Source organism: Notolabrus celidotus, chromosome 9 (assembly GCF_009762535.1).
Source record: "Notolabrus celidotus isolate fNotCel1 chromosome 9, fNotCel1.pri, whole genome shotgun sequence".
In the NCBI taxonomy this organism is placed as follows: domain Eukaryota; kingdom Metazoa; phylum Chordata; class Actinopteri; order Labriformes; family Labridae; genus Notolabrus; species Notolabrus celidotus.
The window spans coordinates 6,012,234-6,036,687 of record NC_048280.1 but is presented as its reverse complement, the minus strand read 5'-3'; the positions used below and the strand labels follow the sequence as shown (position 1 = coordinate 6,036,687).

Here is a 24,454-nt window from a genome sequence, read left to right as displayed (position 1 = left end):
GCTTGATGCAAGTAATTTCACACAGGTATGTTCTTGGAAACAATCCTGCCAAACCATAAATGAACCGCCAGCAGGTTAACTATTCTACACACACACACTCACACACACCTACTGGAACATGCACGGCCTAACCAAGAATGTGACGTGCAGCAAAGCAGCGCAACAACACTTATCACACTCCATGTTTATGTGTTTTGCTCCCCACACTGTCCCGGGCTGTCCCTGTGCCTTTATTCACCACTCTGTCTTGCTCTCTTTGTGTCTCGGCCCCATTTATTACCCCTTTTGTAGTACAGTATATTCAATAAACATAAACAAATACAGCTGCTGCGTTTCATCTAGCCTGTGATTAGTCTTGCTGACGAGAACACAAAAAGAGAAACTGAGAAACATGCCACAAAGTCCCCCTAGACGACCCTTTCTGGAAACTCTGTATTGTTTTGTAAGGAGGTGGGAGTTTCTATTATGTGTTTCTGTTGGGTTTATGCTTTGCTTTTCTACAGTGATGATAAATTATCCAGCTTGGAGATGGGAACAGTTTACAGTCAGACAATAAGGTTCTTATTACTGGACAAAATGAGAGCAGTGCTTGTGTCAAAAAGACTGACTTTGCTAGTGTGAGACAGAGACTTCACTGTACGCTGCATCAGTATATCTCATACACGTTTACTGTAACTGCATGTCCTCTTTATCCTCTCTTAAACATTTCTGTGTGTGTCTCTCTCTGTGTGTGTGTGTGTGTGTGTGTGTGTGTGTGTGTGTGTGTGTGTGCGGTGGGGGCTATGTTACAACAAGATTGAGATGGAGGAGATCAATGCCCCCAGCCTGGGGCCCTGGGAGAGTGTCTAACCATCTAATTAGAGGGAAGAGGGAAGAGCCAGAGCTTTAAATGAATAATTAGTGCCCTCTCAGAGGCTGGGCCCAACAATGCAGGGAGGAAGAAGATGAAAAATGTCCGCCGTGATGCATTGCTCTGCCTCCCCCGTGACAAACCAAACAGATTGTGTACCATGGAGTCCCAGGGGACTTGAAAGCGGGGCAAAAAGATGAGCAGACACTCTGTGGCCACCACAGGCGTCAGATAAGCGCAGCGGGGCACTTCCATTTAACATCATTCAATTCCAAAGCGATAGAGTTGGCGACAGATTAGAGCAGGTTGTTCGGGTTATCTGGATGTGGATAAAAGTGACAATGTCTCCAGGAAAGTTCAGGTGAAAAGAAAGTTTGCCTCATGTGAAAACATGTATAATTGTGCAGTTTGGAAAAGTCTTATTCAGTCCATTTCTGTCACTTGTTAGATTTTATAATCGGAGTGAACAGAATCTATCTGCAACCACAACACTCTTCTACTGCTGCTGCTTCGAGAAGCCACTGTGAGGAACTTTCAGGTTACTCTAGGGCGTTAAGTTGACTAAATTATTAAGTGCCATCACTCCTGCTAGTCAGCACGAGAATAACTGGTCAGTGTCATATGTTTTATTATTGCAGCCTCGAAATGCCATGTCATATGTTGTGTCTGGCACACTGACACACCAGGATCCTATCTCACCCCCCCATCACTTACTTTAACTCTCCCTTTACCATTAAAGTGACCAACCGTAGACCTTGTCCCTGCGCTCCCTTGTCTCGTAGGTTCCTGAGTCACTGCCATAAATGTCCTGCTGCTGTGGACGTGCCAGACTCCAGTGGCAACAGCTACTACTGCTACTACTACTATCCGTCTCATTACTATCATCTCTCTCTCTCTCTCTTATTCTCCTCTATCCCTCTTTCCAACCCCAACTCGGTCAAGGCAGATGGCTGTCTTACATGAGTCTGGTTCTGCTCGAGGTTTCTGCCTGTTAAAGGAAGTTTTATATTTGGAGAGGGTCTTGAGATAACGTTTGTTGTGATTTGGCGCTATACAAATAAAGATTGATTGATTGTCTAAGTTGTACTCACCACCTGCCACTAGCTGGGGCTGTTACTCCAGTTAATGGCTATTGCTAGAATGCTATAACTCTCTGCTACCTGGGTGAAAACTAGCAATGACATCTCGTAGCATGGTGCGGTTTGGCAGGATTCTAATCCTGAAAATGGAGATAAAGTTGTATGTAGACTGTGTCTGGCTAAACTGGAATATAACTACTCGATTGAAGCAATGTGAAGCAAATACAGTGTATTTGTGTATTTTTTATAGTTCTATGTTTATTCTATTGATTATTTTTTCTTATAATTAATACTAATTAATAATAATTTATTCTACTTTAGTCTTATTCTTCTTAGGCATTTAAGAAGAAAGCAAATTCATACCGAATTTCATTGTTACACTGTACAATGACAATAAAGATATCTATCTATCTATCTATCTATCTATCTATCTATCTATCTATCTATCTATCTATCTATCTATCTATCTATCTATCTGTCTGTCTGTCTGTCTGTCTGTCTGTCTGTCTGTCTGTCTGTCTGTCTGTCTGTCTATCTATCTATCTATCTATCTATCTATCTATCTATCTATCTATCTATCCATCCATCCATCCATCCATCCATCCATCCATCCATCCATCCATCCATCCATCCATCCATCTATCTATCTATCTATCGTTAACCTGCAAGGAGGACCAGAGACTGGTGGTGCTAGCTCTGCTAGTGTTATCTACACTCTTTAACCTAATTTGAAACACCAAGAATTAATGCAAATTTTGGGGCCTTTGTGGATGAAGGGGGTACATCTTCTCCTCTCTGAACCTGTCCTGTGCATATGTAGTTAGCCTTTTCTGATGAAACATCTCATCCTGCTGTCTTTAAGCAGTCAATCATATAACTCACTGTGAATCTTTGCAGGGGAAATTGTAAATAAGGCTGCTTTTGTTGCGTGCTGTAACTCACTTTGTCTGATATCTCCCTGGTGGTTATGGCTACAAGCATTAAAAATGAATGTAAATAATCCATCTTCTTGCTTGTGGTCTCTTTTGATTTTATAGGTCGCTGAGAGGAATCAAATTAGTTTCAGTCTGTTTTATGACAAGCTAAAATTCCTCACATGAGCTTTGAAATCCAGTGGGTATGCGTTGGATACATTTAATACCAAGACATGCAAGAAACTTACAATTGACGACTCAAATAAGAGTCGCTCCTACATTCCTACATACAACTTAAATGTAGATGGTATTGTTTGTGCATCTTTTTTTAAGACAACTGGAATAAAACTACTTCCATGATGTAGAAGTATTACAAAGGACACGCAGAGTAAGAAAAATATCCTCTTTCCAAACATCAATAGACTCAGTCGTGAGTATAGGCACCAAAAGGCGTTCTGCTGCAAGTTGTAGTTATGGCAATAGTTGTAATGAGCTCCATAACAGCACTCTTATTGTTTTCCCAGAGTCAAAACAATCCTGGAACCTTAAAAGAAACTCTTTGTTCTGACTTAGAACAAGAGAAAATGCATGTGGTTGTTAATCAAAGATGTGCTCTGTTCAAGGCAAATATTAACTTGTCCTTTTTTTTTAAAACGTAGAACTAGATTTCAATAAATGAAGTACTCACGACAGAAATCAAAAGAAATATCCTCAGGGGAGCTTGAATTTGCACAGTTCATTTCATGGAAGTCTATCCAACAGATTAGTCTTTGTCATACTGTGTCATTTTTGGCCTCAATGTTGCTCTTGTGAGTCAAAGACTGATTTATCTTCATTTGAGGATGAATATCCAGAACACGTTTCATTGAAATCTGCTGTTTGGCAGATGAGGGCCTACCTTATTGAGAGCTAAATGTTTGTTCTTTATAATTTCTGACACAGTCTATGGAAGAGTTGTGTAGATATCTGGCTCTAACCAGACTGATGAACCTACCAATATTGTTTTTTAGCCATGGTGGCTGGTGTTAACTTCATTTTGTGCAAAATACTATGTTTTTAGGGAATCCCTGCTTGCATCGTCAGTGTGTGCATAGTGAGCATTCTTTCCTTTTAAAAGAACATTTTACAATGTTTTGCTTTATGGTGCCCCTTCCTGGTCATTTAGTAGCATTCCCATATAAGGAGTTAAATTTCCTCGATGCTAACCAAGCGGCAACCTCCAGTCTCAAAATATGAAGCCCAAGCGGAACTGGTATAAACTGAAGTTCATTGAGAATCCACTTGAGGCTGGCTGCAGAAACACCACAAACCACATACACACCCATTCAAAAAAGCCGATCTTTGCAGCATTAATAAATCATGTTTACAGCCTGATTCAAAAAACGGCTTCAGCCTAGTCGCTAATTTCTCTATCGGCGCGCACTGTATGGGAAGGTGATTTTTTTTCTAAAGCGACGGTTCAGAAGATATTAAGATTACGAGTTTTTGCCCAAATAAGGACATGACTGACTGGACTGCCAGACGGGAACACATAGCTGTTGGCTAAGAGGATCAAACCCAGCCTCTTTACGTCACCCTATACCTGGTTGAGTTCTGCATTTCCAATATGGCTGCCGCTAACAAATGGCTTCAAAAAAGCGCTCAGGAACAGATGGGTGACGTCATGGATACTACATTTCATTATTCATACAGTCTATGGTTCTAACGCTGCTGCTTCCCTTACTGCAAAAGATCTGAAGCGTTGTTGGCTGGACACTGTTTGTTTGTAAGGGGTGCGTTTCATTGACTTGTAAGTGTCAAAGACAAAGGCTGAGTAAATAACTCCACTTTGTTTGTTTAAGAACGCATGAATAAAGCCAAATAACAGCTTGCAGAGCTGTAAGCTTGTGGCTAGCAGTATGACTCAGCATTTTTTGTTTTTGCAAATCGAGGTCCTATTTTGTGCATTAATGTCCACCTTTGTTGATTCTAACTTCTGTGTGATGTTTTAAAGTGTAAACTCTTCATTAAATATCAAGATTGATTACACTTTGTGCTTATTGGAGAGCTGACAACTGTTTTTAGCTGTCACGCATTAAATATAAGCAGCTCAGTGCAAGGACAGTAAGGAGACATTAGCATTCAACTCAAAGCACCGGCTCTCAGAGCTACAAGGTGGCCGGCCGGAGGCTCTTAAGTTGGTCTTTCACTGTCATTATAAATCAAACCAACTATGCTAATAGGTTTTGCTTACATTGAGTCAAAACTGAAAAATTGCAAAGTCACCTGTTAGCTTTAATTGCACAAGCTGCTGAATGATATCCAACAATAAAATTACCTTTGCTGCACATGTGCAGAACCTCACTGATCTACATTTGGCTCTGAGCCCTCGTTTCTGAGAGCTAAATTGTTTGCCTTGCTATTCATCTCCTTCTCTTTCTCTAGACAGGCCCTAAACAAAAGCCCTCCACTTGTACTCATTAGCAAACAGTCTATACAACCAGGTCTCCTCGTAATCAATACCTTTAATTCCCTAATGGCCCTGGCTGATTTAACCTCAGCCATGTTGAGAGAGGGAAGGAGCCACAAAGAGAGAGGCAGAGAGATTAAATCTACCTGATGTCCTCTGGCTTGTTTTTCTGAGAGTCTCTACTTTCTAGTTTCTATCTGAGGGCTTCCTCACTGCACTGCAGTCAGGTATTTCCCCTGAGGGGAGTTGTGGGCGGGGCTTGGAGGAGGTGAGGGGTCAGGGTAAGATAAAAAGAGTGTGTTCAAAGCTCCATAGGTAATGACGGGTCTGATGCAGGTGAAAGGGGACAGGACTGACTGATAGATGTCTGCGTCACAAACATTTAAATGTAGCACCTCTGAACCTTGAATTAATAGTACAATTTGTCTCTGCTCAGTCTTGTATGTTCTTTACTTTATATTATTTCAAACTGTTCTTTTCTGCTGATACACACTCTCCTTTTCCTCCAGTGTGTGAATAGTTAACTTCTCTAATGTTGGTAGAAATTTAACTCAGCCCTCCAAGCATGAAACTTCAACTGTGTCCAGCTTTTAAATTAAACCCTAAATCTCCTGCCACTGCACCCGTGGTAATTCTATACATGTAATGGCTATATAAAGAAGAGAACAGTTGACATATTTCTATGAAAGATGTATAATAATTAATTTGGTTGGTGTAAAATAATCTTGGCAGGTAATTTTCTTATCTACAAGCCTGGAGGCGGTAAGGCCAAAGAGCTAATTCTGGCCAACAGCATTTCTTTTGAGGACTGTACATCTTTCCATTGAGGCAAAGTGACAAGCCTTTATATTCAACTGCTACAAATCTTTCACTATATGTTCACAAACCAAACAACTGATTCATTTCCTTTTAATATATGGTATATATGGGTAAAGGGGTGGGGGGGGGGGGGGACACTAGATCTCCTTGCTACAACTTCAGCATCAGCATGTGACTAACTGACCTATGAAGAAGACCTGAGAAACAGGTGAGGAAAACATTTTTGTCCTGTATTTTCTAGGTCCATTTTTCTCCTGTGTTTATGACTTGTGAAGTTGTAGATAAAAAAAAAGGTTTCCTGGATACTTTCTATATTATTTAAAATCTAAGTTCAAGTAAAAACAACAACATTTAACTCTTCAATAACTTAAATGAATTTATAGCCACTAGGGAGATGTTACAGCACTGTTAGATAAGACAAAAACGAATGCCTCTAGTCTGAAAATGTTCCTAAAAGACTAATTTCCTGGTAATTTAAACAGAAATTTAAATTCTCACCAACTAAAGTCTGAAGGTATGAAAACACTCACAAATTGTCAAACTCAGCCCAGTTTGTTGAAACAGCTAAACACAGGATCACAGAGTCTGCAGGTAAACAATGTTAAAGTCAATTTCCAGCCAGTTTAACTAAACACAACTACATCAAACTTTAACTCCAGTTTCTAAATAAAAACACTGCCAAACTGCCATCGAGGTGCCATCTGTCATCTGTGCTTGTTTACATCTGGGTAGTAGAGAATTATAGCATAATGGAAGTAGACATTAGCCTGTGCTAGTGGTACAAGCTTAGACACAACATTTGACCTACAATAACAAAATATTAATAACTTCTTTAACCGACTGGTGCTGACTAACAAGGGTGATGACGACAGAATGCACACATCCCTATTCTCTAGTCATTTTTAAACCACTGAATAGTGCTGCCATTAAGCCTCTCAATTATAACAATAAAAAATAACAACATATGTAAAAAAAAAAAGAAATCAACAATTTTTAATCTCCTTTTTATTTTCAGACCATTAATGTGCACAAAAATGAAATCCTTGGTTATTCAAAAGAACTTAATGAATGATAAGGAAATTAGAAAACGTATGCAAAATCTTTTTCACCTGTTCATGAGCCATAAACACAAGAGGGAAAACATTTAGGTCAGACTTTGAAAATGCATCAGCAATTTTTTCCTCTCTAGGTTTTCAGTACTGAGTCTCAGTACTGACCTTACTCAAACCTCAATTATCACAAACTTAACAAACAGGAGCCTCATAAAGGGGTTAGACAGAGGCCAAAGTGAGCTCACTTCAAAGATATGTCCTCACTTTGAAGCTCTAAATCTGTTTGGTTTTTTTTTACACTGTCAGAGGGACAAACTTACACACACAGCTAGACACAGACACACACCCTCCTCCTCTCAATGATGCCTGATCCTGCTGCAGTATGCTGGGCAGGACGGTTGCTTGTGATAAAAGCTGGTGCGAGCCCATCCAGAAGACATATTCAGCCTCAGAAAAACAATGAAAGAGTGAGAGAATTACAGGAGACAGCTCCCCTAGGTAGGTGACAAAAACCTGCCAGGGGCAGGGCTGTGCAGCTTCAGACCACAGGTCTGACATGTTCAACACAGCTTCTTGCCTTTTATGACGAGCACTTGTGGCGATCATAAAATGAAGAGATGCTTTTTTTTCTCAACATAAGCCATATTTTTTCTTTCTTCACAGCAGTGCAATTCAAGAAATGCATGTGGATGCATCTAGCTACTGCAAAGTCAGGTACAGCTCTTGGTACATCTATTGTTTCTAATGCAATGGTATGCTCATTGAGCGTTGTAGTATTGAACATTGATGGATTTGACTCTCTGTTCTTGTTCCCAACTCCACAATGCTTGGTCCTGGAACTGACTCCGACTAACTCTGCAGCTTTACCTGGCTTTCTTACTTATCACCTGGCTGTGTTAAATACTTGATTCTGATTGGTTAAAACCCCATAACAACGGTTATTATTTCTAAATAGTAAGATCAATGCTAAGAACAACCAGAGCACACACACATCATATCACATCAATCCATCTATGCATCTATACAGTTTATGACTTCAACTCTTCCTGTTGACAATGTGGCAAAATGTTGACAGCATCTCTGGAGGACATTTTTCAATATTACTCTTAATTTCTTTGAATGGCACAAGACTTTAGATTTGTGATGAATAGCTGAAATGTTACGAGTAGAAACTAGCTAGGAACACAAAAAGAGCTGAGCGAAAGAGACGTCGAGCAAATTGAAGAAAACAGACACGAAGAAACCGCAAACCTGCAACACCGTATTGGCTTTGGTGGTGTTCAGCACTTGCAATAAAGTATATAACTTTCAATGAGACAAACAAACAGCAGCTGGAGGAAATTTTTACGTTTCAGCCTGAGGCTTTAATCAGCATTTTACAGTCAGATGTGGGTGTGACATGTTTTTAATCACTTTATGACAGGTGAAAGAAATAAGTCATAAACTTTATTGCTTAATTCTCACAGTGTTATCTGATTGTCTAATACGAGTTCTTGAGTTGAGCATGGCTGCTCTTTCAATAAACAAATTAGGACTTGATGTTGGCTCAATGAAAACTCAGAGGAATACATACATAAAAACCTAAATATGAACATGAACCTGCAGGTGGAAACAGAAGAATACCAGTGTTCCTAGTGCAGTACCTCACAAGCAGGATCGCAAATGTGCCTGCAAAACATTGTTTTTTGCAAAATAATCCAACTGAGATATACGTCATTGCATCAACTCAAATCAAATCAACTTTATTTATATAGTACTTGACACACAACACAGCTGATCCAAAGGGTGAGCATGGATGGATGAGCAACAACAATTTTAAGCTGCTGGTGGATTAACAGGAAATATCAGATGGTTGCAAAAGGCGTTCAGATAGAGATCAGGAGTTCAAATATCATAGCCATTCATCCAATACTTGTATAGATATATTACTGAATATCGACTACATCAAAAAAGGTAGAAATCCCCATAGATTGCAGTCCAAAGAAGTGACGTAAAATCCTGAATCGCAGCCCTTTTTTTTTTTTAACCAAGGCTATTTTTCATGTTCAGTTTTTTTTCGTTTTCCTTCTTTCATCAAGCACAAAAACTACAAAGATGCAGTGTTAATTCTTCCATGTGTTGAAACTGTAAATGACAGAGCTTATATCTGAGCAGGAAGACGGCCATCAAAAACAACTGAGGCGCAGTGAAAAAAGCAGTCTCATCCTAAGACTGTAAAAAGAGCAACTTTGACAGAGACACCCAGTGAGCTCCATTCAAGACTAACTGAACGTTTACTCACAACTACATGGACTTCCATTAAGCAGCCTTATAAATCACTCCAAATGAAGATGTTATATCCTCACTGCATATTTCCATTAACATTCAGTCATAAAATGGATTGCCAAACACGTATTTACTTTGCTTTAATGTCTTCAAGGTGCGGCTCCTCAGCTCACTAGGTGAATGTGAGGCATCCTCTGCAGAGACTATTGTTCTGTGATGACAGACAAGCTCAATCAGAGATCCTCTGAATTGTTCCAATAAAGGAAAAGAGTATAACCTACTGTAAGTGAGGTAGTTGAGTCATGTATTAAGTCAGTTAAAGTTCAGTGTGAACTCACGAACAGACCTATTAAAGAGCAGATTGGGAAATTCTTTCATACAGGTTGTATAATGAGTGTCATTACCAAACACTGCAGCTATTGTAAGCTACAATAACAGTGTGTTACAGTACGAGATAGTAAAGACGTGCAGTATTCCTCTGGTCATAAAAATATAGGTTACATGTAGAGCTGTCCAGATGACAGGTTGTATGTTTGTTTAAAGAAGAAATAAAATGACGTACTTTTTGTTCAGCAGGGAAATTTGCCCCGGGCAGAAGTGCTGGAAACAGCTGCATTCACTTCATTCAATACATAACTAAAAATAGGCTGAAGCTACATGAAGACATTATGATAAATGACATAAGAAAAAAGAAAAGGAGAAGAGTTCATTCCAAACACCTGCAGCATAAATATATCAGCTAACTTTGGTTGATCATTTCTTATTAATAAGGCACCAAATCATAACAGAGGAATCTCCAGATGCTTTTAATAATGCATAAAGACTGTAATATAGACTGTATAAAACACGGTTGCAGTCTCAGTGATGTCACCATTTGGTTTCTGGAGAGGAGTTGTGAAACCTAAAGATGGTGGTCGCCATATTGGAAATACTTTCTCCAACTGAAGCTGAGGCCATCACTGAGCCGCCTGGCCAACAGCTACAACGCCCCCACCTGTTAGTCATGCCTGATCATGCATAAAGCTTATCTTTACAATAACCAAAATGGATGAGTAATAACAAAATTAACCACCAAAGAATTAAGGCATAGAGACCAAGCCCTGAACATGATTAACTCTGCTTTAAAAAATGGTGAATTCAATATGAGATGTAATGGGATTTCCTTGGCTTCAGGAACCAACCTCAAGTGGACACATGAGGAACTGCGTTTTGTTGTATTCTATCTAAATACACAAGATGCTTAGTCTTGACCAAGCAGCAACCTCTGGTCTAAAAATATGAGTTATGCGGAAGTGCTAAAAGCTGCAGTTCATCGAGAATGCGCTTGAGGCTGGCTCCGGAAGTACCGGATGTCACATACACATGAATGGGAAAAAGACGATCTTTACAGCAGAATTAAACATGTTTACAGCCTGGTACAAAAGATGAGTGTAGTCTGGATAGCTCATTTCTCGATTGGCTCACACTGTGAGGGGGGTGAATTTTTTTCTAACGTGGCAATTTTGAAGATATTGAGATTATGAGCCTTCCAATGAGAGGCACAGCTGACTTGATTGACAGGCGGGAACACTGCAGCTGTTGGCCAGGAGGCTCAAACTCCGCCTCTTTACGTCACACAGCAATATGGCTGCCGTCACCGATTGGCCTCAAAACAGCGCTTCAGAAACAGATGGGTGACGTCACGGATACTACGTCCATATTTTATAGTCTATGGTCTTGACTGTACACTTTGTTACACTATTAAAAGGAACCAACATTAAGTCATGATGATTAAGCACTTGGCAACAGCGGCAAGAAAAATCTTCCTTTAAACAGGAAGAAGCCTCAAAGAGAACCGGTCATCCAGCACAACTGGAAAACTATGTATAAACTATGCACTCTAAGGCTAGCTGAGAGCCAACAGTGCTAACATTCAAACAATCCCAGAGACAACCTTTAATTGTTATCCAGGCTGATGATTCTTTGTAAAAACATACAAAGAAAAAATAAACTGCAGTTCCCAAAGTGTCCACTTGAGGCTGGCTCCAAAAGCCCAGGAACCCCCATTAGGTCCCATGTTAAAGGCACAGTTTTACAGCAAAAATAAACATATTTACAGCCTGGTTCACCATGACTGTTTATGTCTTAGTAGCTTGTATATTATTTCTATATTTGTACACACTTTTCAGGGGATACTTGGTGGGCGCACTTTAGCTATTTGTCAGGCAGCCAAAAGCCTGCCTTAGCTCTGCATCTTTGCCTGTTTCTAGGATGACCCAAAGTTAGGTTGGATCAGCATTTCCAATATGGCGTCCACCAATCGCTGGGCGTCGTAGCCAAGCGTGCCGGATACGGCCCTGGTGGTGAGGCTTTCAGCAGTGTGACTGCCCCCTGGTGGCTGGCTGCAGTATAGGTCAAAAAATCCGTCTCCCCCATTCATTTGAATGGGGGAGCAGTCAAACTTTAAAAAATAAATACACGTCGTACGAATGTTTCTCACATCTGTATGCTGTGGTGATATGTAGTTAGTATTTGACTGTTTTGTGTCCAAGGCCTCTTTTTTCTGAAAAGTTTCTTTTTCGTTAGTTATTAGAGTTTAAAAAACGGGGTTTTACTTCCGGGTTTCCTTTGATTCACAGCCGCCGTAGAACGAAACTTCAAAGGGCACACAGCGTCTTGTGACGTTACGCTGTAGGGCGGAGCTTGTTACAGTGGCTTCACAGGCTCTGGCTGCACAATGGCTGCGCCCAGGAGAGGGATTTTTTGGCTTCAGAACTGTACAACGGGAAGAGGCGGAGCAACGCTGTCCATTTTTATTTACAGTCTATGGTCCTTTTGCATAAAAATACTAACTTAAGTGATTTTATTGGAACTTTAGAAGGTTCATTCACTACTTCCACTCCCGAGTTTTACTTAAGATCTCTTATCATTCTGAACAATAATCCATCGCAGTGTTTTCCCAAACCTTCCAGCTGCTGCGTGTGTCTTTGCTGTGGGGAATCACAGTGGCACAACAAGTTTTTCTCGGTTATAAGCCGCTGAGTGATGAACTCTCAGACACGCAGATCAAAGCTTCTTTGTCTTGGCAAACGCTGGAGAACTTCACCCTGACAGCTTCAATCTGTGTCAGTCACATTCAAGCAAGGCATGTCGTCATGCAAATGCATGTCGGCTTAAAGGAGCCAAACCAAAACAAAATGTCCTGACAGTATGGAACACTGTGAAATAGGAAACACTCAACAGGGTCTTCACATGGTTAACTGTCAAATAAACAAGATCTTGATTACTTGCAGACTCACAGCACTGAGGCGTATCGGTCGGTTATACTTGAACTATTGTAGCCAGCATGTTTTTTAATGAACTTGGTTTTCTTTAAAATGTTCACATTTTTTAAACATCTGAATCAGTAATGTGAACGGATTGTTGTGCAGAAAATATATTTTGTGGACCTTCAAGGTTACATCTGACTCCTGAACTTTTTTTAAACTTAAGACTTTAGTCTCTTAATAATAGATTGAGCTGTCAACTTCTGTTTCTATCTTTTGAACCTACCTGTTTGGCCAGAGGCTCCAATGGTGTTTTCCTCACTCCTCATTAGAATCAACATTGCTCAGTCAGACAACATTAAGCCTTTGCCGCCCTACGCACTGAGGCTTGATGAGAATACATCAGTATTGAACTGACCGACCGTGTGCAGAAAACAAACCTTCACGTTGAATTAAAGAGTCCTTGGTTATTCTCTCACCTTTACTTTCAGTGTATCTAAACTGAATCAGCTGAGGGTGGTGACATTGAGATTCTAGAAATTGAAGTTTCCAGCAGAGCAAGGCTGGTCTACTTCACAGGAAAGTGGACGTCAGTAAATAACATTTGTGACGTGGTTATGTTTGGCCGAGCATTTTGTGGCCTGGGAATAAGAAGGGCCTGAAAACCCTGCATCCGTTATGGCTCACTGTGGAAATGTCCATTTGTACAGTAGTGTTTGACAGTACATCTTTTTTTAAATGTTTGGATTCTTCCACCACATGATAATTGCTGCCATGACGGATTACTACGATCAACAAATGGCGTGACCTACACTATAATCCACCCTGTCAGAAAATGTGTCTGGCCTCATGTGACCTGCCAAGCAGTGTGTGCTCCAGCAGGGTGTGTCTCCCTCACTAGGGTGGCATGACCCAAGATGACAGGGCACCCAGCTGGATAACAGGCAGACCATTGGCAGGCTCCAGGTACCTCAGCAAGAGGCAACCAACTCCCAACCATCAAACATAAGCAAGACAGAATGAAGGCACAGACAAAACAAAAAGCCAGACAAAATGAAAACAAAGACCACTGTTGCACTCGTTCTGGCACACCAGTGTGTTTTTCACCCCTTTGTTAAAAACAGTGACACCGAGAGAGCATCGGCGTGCTTTCACTCGGCAGCTGATGCTTTGAAACGCAGCAGATTAAGAACAGGCACCGCCAGAAGGTGAGGCACCACGTGGCGATCCGTGGTTTCACAATACATGAGACAGAGCAGTCTGAAAGCTCCCTGGTATCCCTGCAGGGAGCAACAGTCTCCTCTCTTCTGAACAGGCTTGTTTTCATGACACTGGATGCCTGGCTCACAGCAAACCTCATCTCCTTTACTTACATTACAGGGCTCTGCATAACTTTAAATGCCAAAACAGAAAGAGAAACGTTCATGTAAGACAGTATTTGATATGGGCGAAGCTCTAAGCCGTTAGAAACTCAGGTTCATCATGTTGCAAGGATGAGTTACACGCTGCAGAGTACTCCATCCTGGACAAAAACAAGGCTGAACGAGCACATGGCAAACCCATCAGGAACAAAAGATAGCCTGATTTCCCCAACGATAAGGGAGCTCTGAGCAGAGATGTTTGTGCTGCTCTCTTCCCCCCCACTTAAATCACAAAGGTTTTGGATGTCGGCCTAGAAACACTAAGCTAAGGACAGTTGTCTAAAAGAAGTCGGTTAAAAGTCTACACACAAGCTCACACACATAAACACCAAGACCAAACAACACATGGATACACACAGGCTTTGCACCAAAGAGGCTGCAGATGGGTCAGATGGGTTAATGGGTCGTAGTCCATTCAAACAGCAGCCTTCAGTCACGCACGCCACTTAGGCTGGATAATGGGGGAGATGGCTGGAGGGGTTTGTAGGTTCTTTAAGCGTGGTGGTACCTACTGCAGCAAAAAAGTGTAAAACCTCCAAGTCTCAGCTATGTCTAATCCCTAATGTGCCCATGTTAAGGCCTGTTCTTACACCCTTTAGCGCAGGATTAAGAAGCAGTCACTTTAAAACCGAAGAATCAGCAGCACGTACTTCCACCCATCGGCCAACCTATGTGTTTGCATCTAAAGGAGGTCAGGTCAGGTGCATGGAGCTCCGCAGAGTGCAAAAGCACCATTAAAAGACACAAGCTGGTCTAAAGTATATGTTGCAGTCATTTCCTGCTATTTAAAGCTGCTATACGGAACATTCCTGTTGCACCAACTTCCCCCTGTGGACAAAGCAGCATGTCTTATTTTTGCTGATTATGTCTTGTACAAGTGTAAGGTAGTGTTTACTGATGAAAATCCCATCTTGTTTCCATTGAACCAACAAAAGGTATCAATAAAGACAAGGAAACAAAGGCACTTCTGGTTTGTGTTTTGTGATTCGCCTACTCTGACATTGATCCTGAGGTGAATCGTGTCCACAGTCGCAGATTGGTTAACCAATCCACAGCGGCTCAATCAATCTGTGTTAGGAGAAACATGCTGCAAATCCAGAAAAGATGAAAATGTAGACACGTACAAACACAGAAAAAAGATGCAAAGGAAGATGCCGCAAACTGAGACATGAAGACGGAAGTGCTCCATGCCTGTAACAGTCTGTATTATTGATGGAGTTTACTTGAATCAAGAAATTGTTGCTGATACAACCTTCTCATCTTAAGATTAAACTTCTGTGAATACAGAAGGTCCACAGGTCCACAATGCACTTATAATCTGCCTTCCCATCATACATGGACTCTTAGTGCTGAGGTGCTTTGGTGGCTCTGATGCATACTCCCTCAAATAAACATATAATAAGAGTGAAATTCCAGAAATGCATGTCAATGTAATATTGAGTGCATGCTGAGATAGGTTGTAAAGGTTGACACTGTCACTGGTTTATTTCTGTAATGCAGATTTATGATAACTTTTGAGACCACATACCACACCCTTTTAGCCTTGGGTCGTACTTTGCATGAATTATTTGATATTTTACATGCAAAAGCCGGCAAATAAACCTGCTGCATGCTCTGTCTACAAGTTTTTTTTAGATCATTTCAATAGTGCCCTTTGTTGATTTAGTACCTAGGGTTGTGCGTGTTCTGGCCAGGGTTTTAAAGTGCAAGGTGCAGATGGAAAGCTAACACTTTTTTTTATTAAAGAAAGTTCAGTGTTTGGAGGAGAAATAGGATATAGGAAAGGAAGAGAAGGAGAGGAATGTTTAACCTTGGGAAGAATACCAAAAAGTAGAAATATTAAATCATGAAAGTAGAAGTGGATAAAGTATTTATTTTAACTTCTTCCTTTGGAGTACGCAATGACACTTCAGACTTAATATTCCTTGAAGAGTGCAGAACACAAGCTGGGAAGTGTTAAAATGAGTAAACGTTAGGATCATAAGCATGTGAGACAGTTACTTAAAACAACATGCCTTCAGTAAATGGCTGTATCTGAACCTCCTCTGCAGGATGTCTGATCTCTGGCATTAAAAACAGTGTATGTAGGCTGATCCACCCGAGTCAGTTGTCAACAGCGGCGATTAAAAAGGTGGAGAGAATGAAAGTAATGGGATTAAAGACAGGCATCTCTTTGTAAATGTGTGCCAAACCAGTAGAGAAGACACACAGAAGCACAACATCTCCCAACATAAACAATCCGTCACACACATCCACGCAGGACGGGGGACGCTCACACACTCATGAGGGAGCAAAACATCCACAAACAGGGACACGCACAAAGTCACTCACTTAAAAAAACACATGTCAAAACAAGCTACAAAGCTAAAGGGGAAACTTCTGAACTCTCACACAGGAACACAGGAACACAGGAACACACACACACGCTCACAGGCAGTGATTGACAGCTGGTATTAAAGTAAGGGCAGGCCCAGACTGGCAGGGGGAGGGGTGACGGGAGGCAATTAGAGGCATATTTTAGATGATAATAGCTGTTTACAAGCCATACATTCTATAAAAGCTATTCATAGCTGGCGAGCAGATGAGCAGAGCGATAAAAAATGGTTGGCCCTTGTGCCCATGATTTGCCCTCAAGGGCGTGAAAGGGCAGAGCAGAAAGAGAGCGAGAAAGAGGGAGAGAAGGATGAAGGTAGGAGTGGCAGTGATCTCTTACTCTGGCATGTAGGGATGTCGCAGTATCGCCAGTAGATCCCGTCTTCGTGATCGGCTATGTAGCACCACGGCTGAACGTCCCCATCAGGATTCCTGCAGAAGTAAATGAGCAAAAGTGAGAACACATAGCTTCATGTGGTAATGTTTGTTTCTACATTATTGCTTCCCAAAGTGAGACATGAGCCTTTCAGAAACTTACTCCTGAGCAGACAGATTAAAAAACGTCGGCCTTGTACTTGTACAGAGATTAAAAGATTATCTACCACCTCCTATTTCTGTTCTCACTTGAACGCTCTGGGAGGTCTTCTCACCTGTATTTATGTTGATATTTTAATTAATGTAGTAATCAAAGATGTTTCAGTTTCATCCACCGATTAATAGAAAGTGAATCTGCAACTTTTATAACCATGATGTCAATTTTGTGAAACAAGAATGCTAAAACTCCTGTTGGTTACAGCTCCTGTAATGCTGAGATTTTATGCTCTTCTTCGTCGCATATGATGATAATCTGTTCTTTAGGTTTGTCCAAGTGAGCACAAAGTGAGATTTCCACGTTGAAATTTGGGCAGACACGGGGCGCCGTTGTCCTAGCGGTCTACGTGCCCGCCCCATATGCAGAGGCTACAGTCCTCATCGCATTTGCTGCATGTCTTCCCCCTCTCTCTACCCCCACATTTCCTGTCTCTCTCCAGCTCTCCAGAAATTTGGTGAAAAACAGTAACAGTGTCAGGATGCTAACAGAGGGTTCTGACATCAACGTGTCTTTTATTCTATAACTTTAATGGTTATTTTTCTTCCAGAGGTGAAAGGAGTATGAGTGCCACTAGTTTAAATCCTGTCTATGCAAGGACGTAACTTCAATGTATTTCATTTATCTTACAAAAATCTACAGCAAGAAGAATGTGCAGAGACATTGTAATGGGCGCAGTTTCATTCACAACAGGAGAAGATAACACTACTGCACATGTGTAGGCACTTAAGCTGGTGATGACATAACGACCGCTGGATTAGGGATGTTTCAAAGGGACTCATTTCTCAGTCGTTCAAACACAAATTCAAATTCTTACTAAACAAATAGTCTGAAGTTAAGAAGACACTCGGACACCAGTCAAAATTAAACTCAGTATATTCATAAAACGGCTAAACACAGGATCACAGAGTCTGCAGGTGAACTAGGGCTGGGCATTTCAAGCCAAAATACTATTCAATAATCATTGTCATCTATTCGACGATTATTTGAATAATCACCCCACACACACACACACCTGTCCCACTAACAGCCTGTTTGTGCTGCAGTTGCGTTAACCAGCGACAGGACGAGGTGCTGCCAGTTCTTGATCTTTACGTCTGTGTTTCTGTGACGCGGCATGGCATGTGTGTTTACATTTTACAGCCATGCTCAGTCTCTGGAAATAGGTGTGTAGTAGTGTGAGATTCAGAAATGGAGAAAATCGCTGCAACTGTTGCGAGTGATTTCTTCTTCTTTTGCTGTTTAATGCAGATAGCATTCTTCTTCTTTTCCTGTTACTTAAAGCTGGGGTTGGCAGTCTCGGAAAACTAGCATGAATTTGAATGTAGCATTTCCTCATGACACCGTCTAACCCCTCCCCTCCTCCCTCAGAGCTCCTCCAAAACGACGCAACTCACAACTGTCATACTAGCATTATCCAGTTGTACTGGTGACATGATATCAGGAGAAAAGTTATAACACATATATAATACTGTAACAGCTCTACTGTTTGTTAAACGTGTTCAGTGTAGATGTTCTTAATTCCTACAGTGTTGACGGTCAGTGAAGGCATCAGGAGAGGTGTAGAGTGTGTGAGCGGGAGAGAGGAGAGACAAGAGAAGAAGTTCTTCATTCATTCATTCAAACATTGATTGTTGTTTTGTTGGTTGGCGTGCTCACGGCCGACAGTGACCGGTCATTAAAACTCAACGTGTTCACGAATCGGCTCGTCACCCCTACAGCGTCCGGTCGGACGCTACAACATCTACATTTTCTGTAGGACTTACTGAATGTCATTAATTCTTCAGCTTGTCAGAGCCCCGTTGTGAGAGCTTTTTAGACTCTGATCCGGACTACAGTCCTGAGCAAAGCACCTCATCAGGTCAGAGGGGACAGGCCCGAGGTCGAGCGAGAGGGGCAGTCAGTAGAGTCAGGGGAAGCAGAGGCAGGAGACGGGGACTCGGAGTACACGCCGGGGAAATGTACGCGCAGGAGGCGGGCAGAACGGCAAGACGGGATTTGAATGGTTTAAAATTTTGGCACCCCAAAAAGGCTGATTGGTTGGTGTTTTCCCAGGTTTACTCCGGCTGTAGATAGCAGCTTTTCTTCGCTCTTTTTTAAGAACACATTATGTATTGATTGCCATCAGGACATAAAGATCATTTTAACCAGTATAACAAAAAGTGTATCTAAATCTGATTACCAACCCCAGCTTTAATGCAGTTAGCAAACAGCTTTAGGACGCTCTATAGCCACCGTCTGGCGGGAATACCGTATTACAACCAGGCACCGGTAAAAACCATGAAAAATTGTATTTTTAAAATGAGAAAATATTCAAAGTAACTTGAATATTCGAAAATCATTGCCCATCCCTACTGCATACAACTTCATCTACAGTTTCTACATCAAAAACACTTCACTACGAGATGCCATCTGTCCTCTGGGATTGTTTACATGCAGGTAGTAGAGCATTACAGCTTTACAGCAAACACAACACATTTTCACAGTGACCACCGACAGGTTTGTGAGCCGAAGGTCCTGGGATTGAACCTGCTCAGTTTCTCTCAAGTGCTCCTGGGGGACTGTGATGCACTGAAATACAATCGTTTAAGCTACACTACATACAAGATGAGACTTAAAAAATGGGATGTCTGAATGTGGGAGGAATCTTGTGAAGGAAGCAGATGTCCTGGTGAAATCAGGGAGAACATTGGGGATGTGATGAGAGGTGAAAAGGACGAGGGGTAGGGTGGGGAGGGGGGGCAGAGCGATGAGGGCAAAACAACAACTCAGTGACAGACCAACTGGAAACCTCGTTGCAGAGGGCTGACAACTCGATGATGTCTCAGAGGGAGATTATCTCTGTGGTGTCAGTCATCCCAGCAGCACCCTTTGGTGCTCTTGGTTTAACCTCTTCCTCTGCACTCTGGAGGCTTGACCATGCATGTCAGTCAAGGGCCAGACCTATGGTTCTTTGAAGGGTGGAGGTCATGGAGGAGGGGATGGTTCTTTGTTAGGGGCCAGACACAACCCTGAAAAAAGTGGATGGGTGATGGGGCAAAGCTTTTGTCTGAAGCTGCGGCCTCTTTTGAACCTCATCAGGGGCACTTTGAACCCATCATAATGCGACTGACAGGCCCCTCGGTGATTTGGCTTTTCAGCTTCACTTACAAAAGCCATGAGAGGTGGGACTGAAGATGGGAATACCTAAAAGCTTTGTGCTGGCTCCGTATCTCCAGGGTGATCATGCGACTTTGTAAATTATGACTCCTCACTTTGAAACTCCTGATAGATGAAAAAGAGCAGCAACTGTGCGGTTGGAGCTAATTTCGGTGTCGTTTCAGCTCTATTTCAGGAAGGGAAAAAAAAAAAAGAAGCCCACCCTGTCAACACAAGAAAGCCTTCTAAGATGACATTGCTGTTTTTTTTCAGTAGCGACTGTAATTGCTGGAGACCTTTTCTCTCCACTTTTTGACACACCTTATTGTAACATCATGACAAAGCCCCGGGGCGCTGCACTATCCCGTTTCGCCTTTTGTGAGCAAAGTTGTGAAGGGCGTTTCCATTCCTTTTCTTCTCCTATCAAAAACAATATCCAGAGTTTCCTCCTCTCTTTTCACACTCAGAATGAGGTACTGACAAAGATGTACCTGGAAATACTTTTTTCCCAGGTTGAACTGAAGTTTAACTGCCTTAAAGCTTCTGCTTTAATATCTGGCAAACAGTTATCGCTCTGTTTTTTGTTTTTTTTGCAGCCTGTCTGCAACGGTAAAGTGTGAAGGAACAGTTCATGTGGACACATTTTTCTTCCCCCTCTATCTACAGTTCTGCTATCAAAACAACCCAGAACTTCCCTCAACCTGAAACGTTCCCACGTCAACAAGAAGCCTTGTTTTCCAGCAAGTTTCAAAACCATATCTTGAGCCCAGATCTATTTGTTGCTCCACCCAGATTGCAGACAAACACCTGTTTGTTTAGCCTGAGGCTACAACTGGAACAAGAAGAGTACAAACTAAGTCCAACCATCAAAATACTGGATTATATACCTTTTCTCCCCTTCTCTCTCCCCTTCTCCTGTTCATGCGTGTCAAAGCGTAATAGCCCCCATTTGAAATAAGACTCCCATGAAGCCATCTATAGCCACTTTTGTAATTTACTGCGCCTTTTAATCACCCCCTTAGGAGGCAGACGTGAATTACAACCATCATCATTAACTAAATATCCTCAGAGGAACACCCATCGCATGTCTGACCTACCGGCAGCTTTGATCAGTAAAGGATGTGGTGTCCCTCGATAACCTCTCTGCAAAAAACTGGTCCCCAATAATGTTTCATCTCTCTTTTAAACACACACAGATACACACACACACACATGCACCAACACCTGCACACACCCTTTTAACAGAAGCATGGGAACATCATCCACAGTGCTGAGGTGAACAGGCTAGCCCGCATGTCTGAGAAACATAATCAATCCTGCCCTGAGGTGCCAGTGTGTGCATTTCTCTTACTTACTGTGCATGTGTGTGTGTGTGTGTGTGTATGTGTGTGTGTGTGTAAAGAGTGAAGGGGGGGGGGCAGAAGTTGAAAAGCAGACAGTGTCAGATTAGCTCAGGTGCCACAGTGCAGATAAGAGCAGACTTCGATGGATGGAAATCCATTTGTTTAACCCGGCAGCACAGTGAAAGACTTCAGTCCTCGTGTAGATAAAAGTTTCTGCTAGTGTGTGCGTACGTGTGTGTACGTGTGTGTGTCTGTGCGTACGTGAGTGTTTAGGGTTGTTTTTAGTGGGGGTTGCATTCACGTAGGTGTGCGTCAGACATGGCTCTGAGCAGAAGAGCTTGTTGAAACACTCCCGTACCCAGAGGTAGATCACAGAAGATGTTTGGACACTTAATTGGCACAATTACACTGATTGACTCATTTCGCTCCAAGTGAGCCACACACTTGGGTACAGAGCCAATTATAGCCACATCGGGGTTTGTGCCTCACAGGCTCTCCGATCCTGCCATTGAAGGCAAGAGCAGCTTACATCTGAGCACGGAGAAAAGCAGCTGCTCTGGGCTGGCTGCTGTTCAAAAGGTTCCTGTAATAACTATTTTTCCATGTACCTTAATCGGGAAATTTACGAACATCTTAAAAATGCCTGGCACTGTGAAACGTCATATAAAACGTTAAAATAATCACATCAAAGTATGTGTGCAAATGCTGGAAATAACATGCTGCTAGGTGTTTTTCACAAGTTCAGTCAGGTTTTAGAGGAACTCTAGTTTAGTTAAATGAGTACAAAAAGATGAAAGCTTTTCTTCATTTTGCAGAATTGGAGAGAGAGGAGAAATGCTGATTTGAAAGTGGTGCTGAGAGGTTGTCTGGGTTTGGATTTGAGGTCAACAACAGATCAGAGTCTGGCTATTTACTGCCTGGGAGAAGACTCTTTAATTGACTTGGATGATTTAGCATGCAAACTGCTGCCTGCTGCTGTGCCGCATGAATGCATGTATTGAAAAAGATTGGCTTGTTGGGTGTGGGACGATATGTATAGTCTACTGTGTATTGTTGTTCTCTCACGTTCTGCTTGTCTGAAACACGAGGTTGTGATATCACTGCGTCATGCTCGCCGGGAAACATGTCACTACAATCCTTCATGGTGCACGTCACCAAATTCACTTTTGTGGTTTCATTTATAGAGCTTACAGTTATATGAAATGATCCAATGACTGTGTCTTTAAAGGAAAACAAGCCGTGTTACATTAAACTCTTAGCGGTTTTCTCTGAACCTATGTCTTTGGAAAAGTGCAGACAACTAATAAAAACCAGGAAGGGGCTTTTATTACAAGAGGGGGATGTTAGCTTCGCAACAAACATTAAAGAAGGAGACATTTTGGATGCAGCTGTTTACTAAATAAAGGTCCTTTTTTATCACGGACAATGTCACATGATTCGTGGCAACTTAATATAAATAGATATAATGAACAGTTATAAAAAAAAGCCATCAGATACATTCTTGAAGAAAACTCTGGTTGAAGATAAACAACTGCACATTAAAATGAGTATACAGGCTTTAATAAAAGTCCCAAGGTGCACTTCAACAGAACACACCCAATGAAAGCTTAAAGGTGACATATCACGCTTTTTTCATCAATATATATTGGTCTAAGAGGTCCCCAAAACATGTCTTTAAAGTTTATGCTCAAAAAAACACTTTGAAATCAGATTTTGACATGCCTGAAAAATCCTCATCTTCAGTCCTCCTCAGAACACTCTGTTTTCTCTCTGACCACGCCCCCTCAGAAAGTGGATGTGCCTCGGCTCTCCAGCACGTTGATCTAATGTTTACATGTTGGCTGAATATACACGGCTGCTCAGAGATTACGTTACTTCAACCCTCTGAATCTGATCCTGACAGAGAGGCGCCTATAGCAGGACCTTTCAGAAGGATTGGTCACAGATTTAGTGTTTCTTGTTGTTTTATTTATCAGTATGTTGACGTGTGTCTTGGTACACAGCTACAGCTACAGCTATGAACATGTAGCTATGTGGCTATGCTAACTAGCGCTAGCACTTATCCATGATAAATAAAAATCATCCACTAGATCTTCAAATCTGCAGACGTTGGGAGTAAAACCGACCTCTGCCAGAAAGGCAGCAGGACCTTTCTGAAGGATTGGTCACAGATTTAGTGTTTCTTGTTGTTGTATTTGTCAGTATGTCGACGTGTGTCTTGGTACACAGCTACAGCTATGAACATGTAGCTATGTAGCTATGCTAACTAGCGCTAGCACTTATCCATGACAAATAAAAATCATCCACTAGATCTTCAAATCTGCAGACGTGGGGAGTAAAACCGACCTTTGTGTTTATTAAGACAGCCTACAACTAGCATGCCTCCCTCCTAAGCTCCTTGTTAGCACACATTTGTGCAGGTAATGAAAAACGGAGGGGGGATTCAGTATTATTTTATACAGTCTATGGGCTGAACAAGCTCCGAGCTCTGACACCGTGACAGACCGGATATTGTTGTTACGTAACAAAAACACGGAAGTCTGAAACGGCTCGTTTCAGCACACATTTACAGAAAGGTGTAGAAATCAAAACAGGGGCAGAATGTTTTTTTTTCATTCTTGGGGGGTTTGTAGACATGCCAGGGAAACATATTTCAGGTAGAGAACCATTAAAAAGTCCATTTTGCATGATATGTCACCTTTAAAGTTTGGATTTGCATACCCTTCCTGTATCAGTAATCAACTCAAATAAAACAACTGCTTTTAGAAAACGCTTTGTTCTCCGAAGATGCAGTTAGGAGTTTTTGACTGGTTATGAAACAGACTGAAATTTACAGCTATCCTGAAATCCACAGCAAGCGTGCGCCGTGGTAGCATGTCGCAAGCGTAGCACAAGGCCGGAGCTCACAGGTAGTACA

At 41.7% G+C, this 24,454-nt stretch overlaps 1 protein-coding gene across 1 annotated transcript in view; it reads right to left on the bottom strand.

The window, feature by feature from the left end:
- kremen1 (kringle containing transmembrane protein 1) overlaps nucleotides 1-24,454 on the bottom strand; it is a 107,787-nt gene that overhangs the window by 34,482 nt on the left and 48,851 nt on the right. Inside the window, exon 3 of the mRNA XM_034692302.1 lies at nucleotides 16,808-16,899. Coding sequence (XP_034548193.1) covers nucleotides 16,808-16,899 — 92 coding nt within the window. The remainder of the gene's footprint in view (nucleotides 1-16,807; nucleotides 16,900-24,454) is intronic.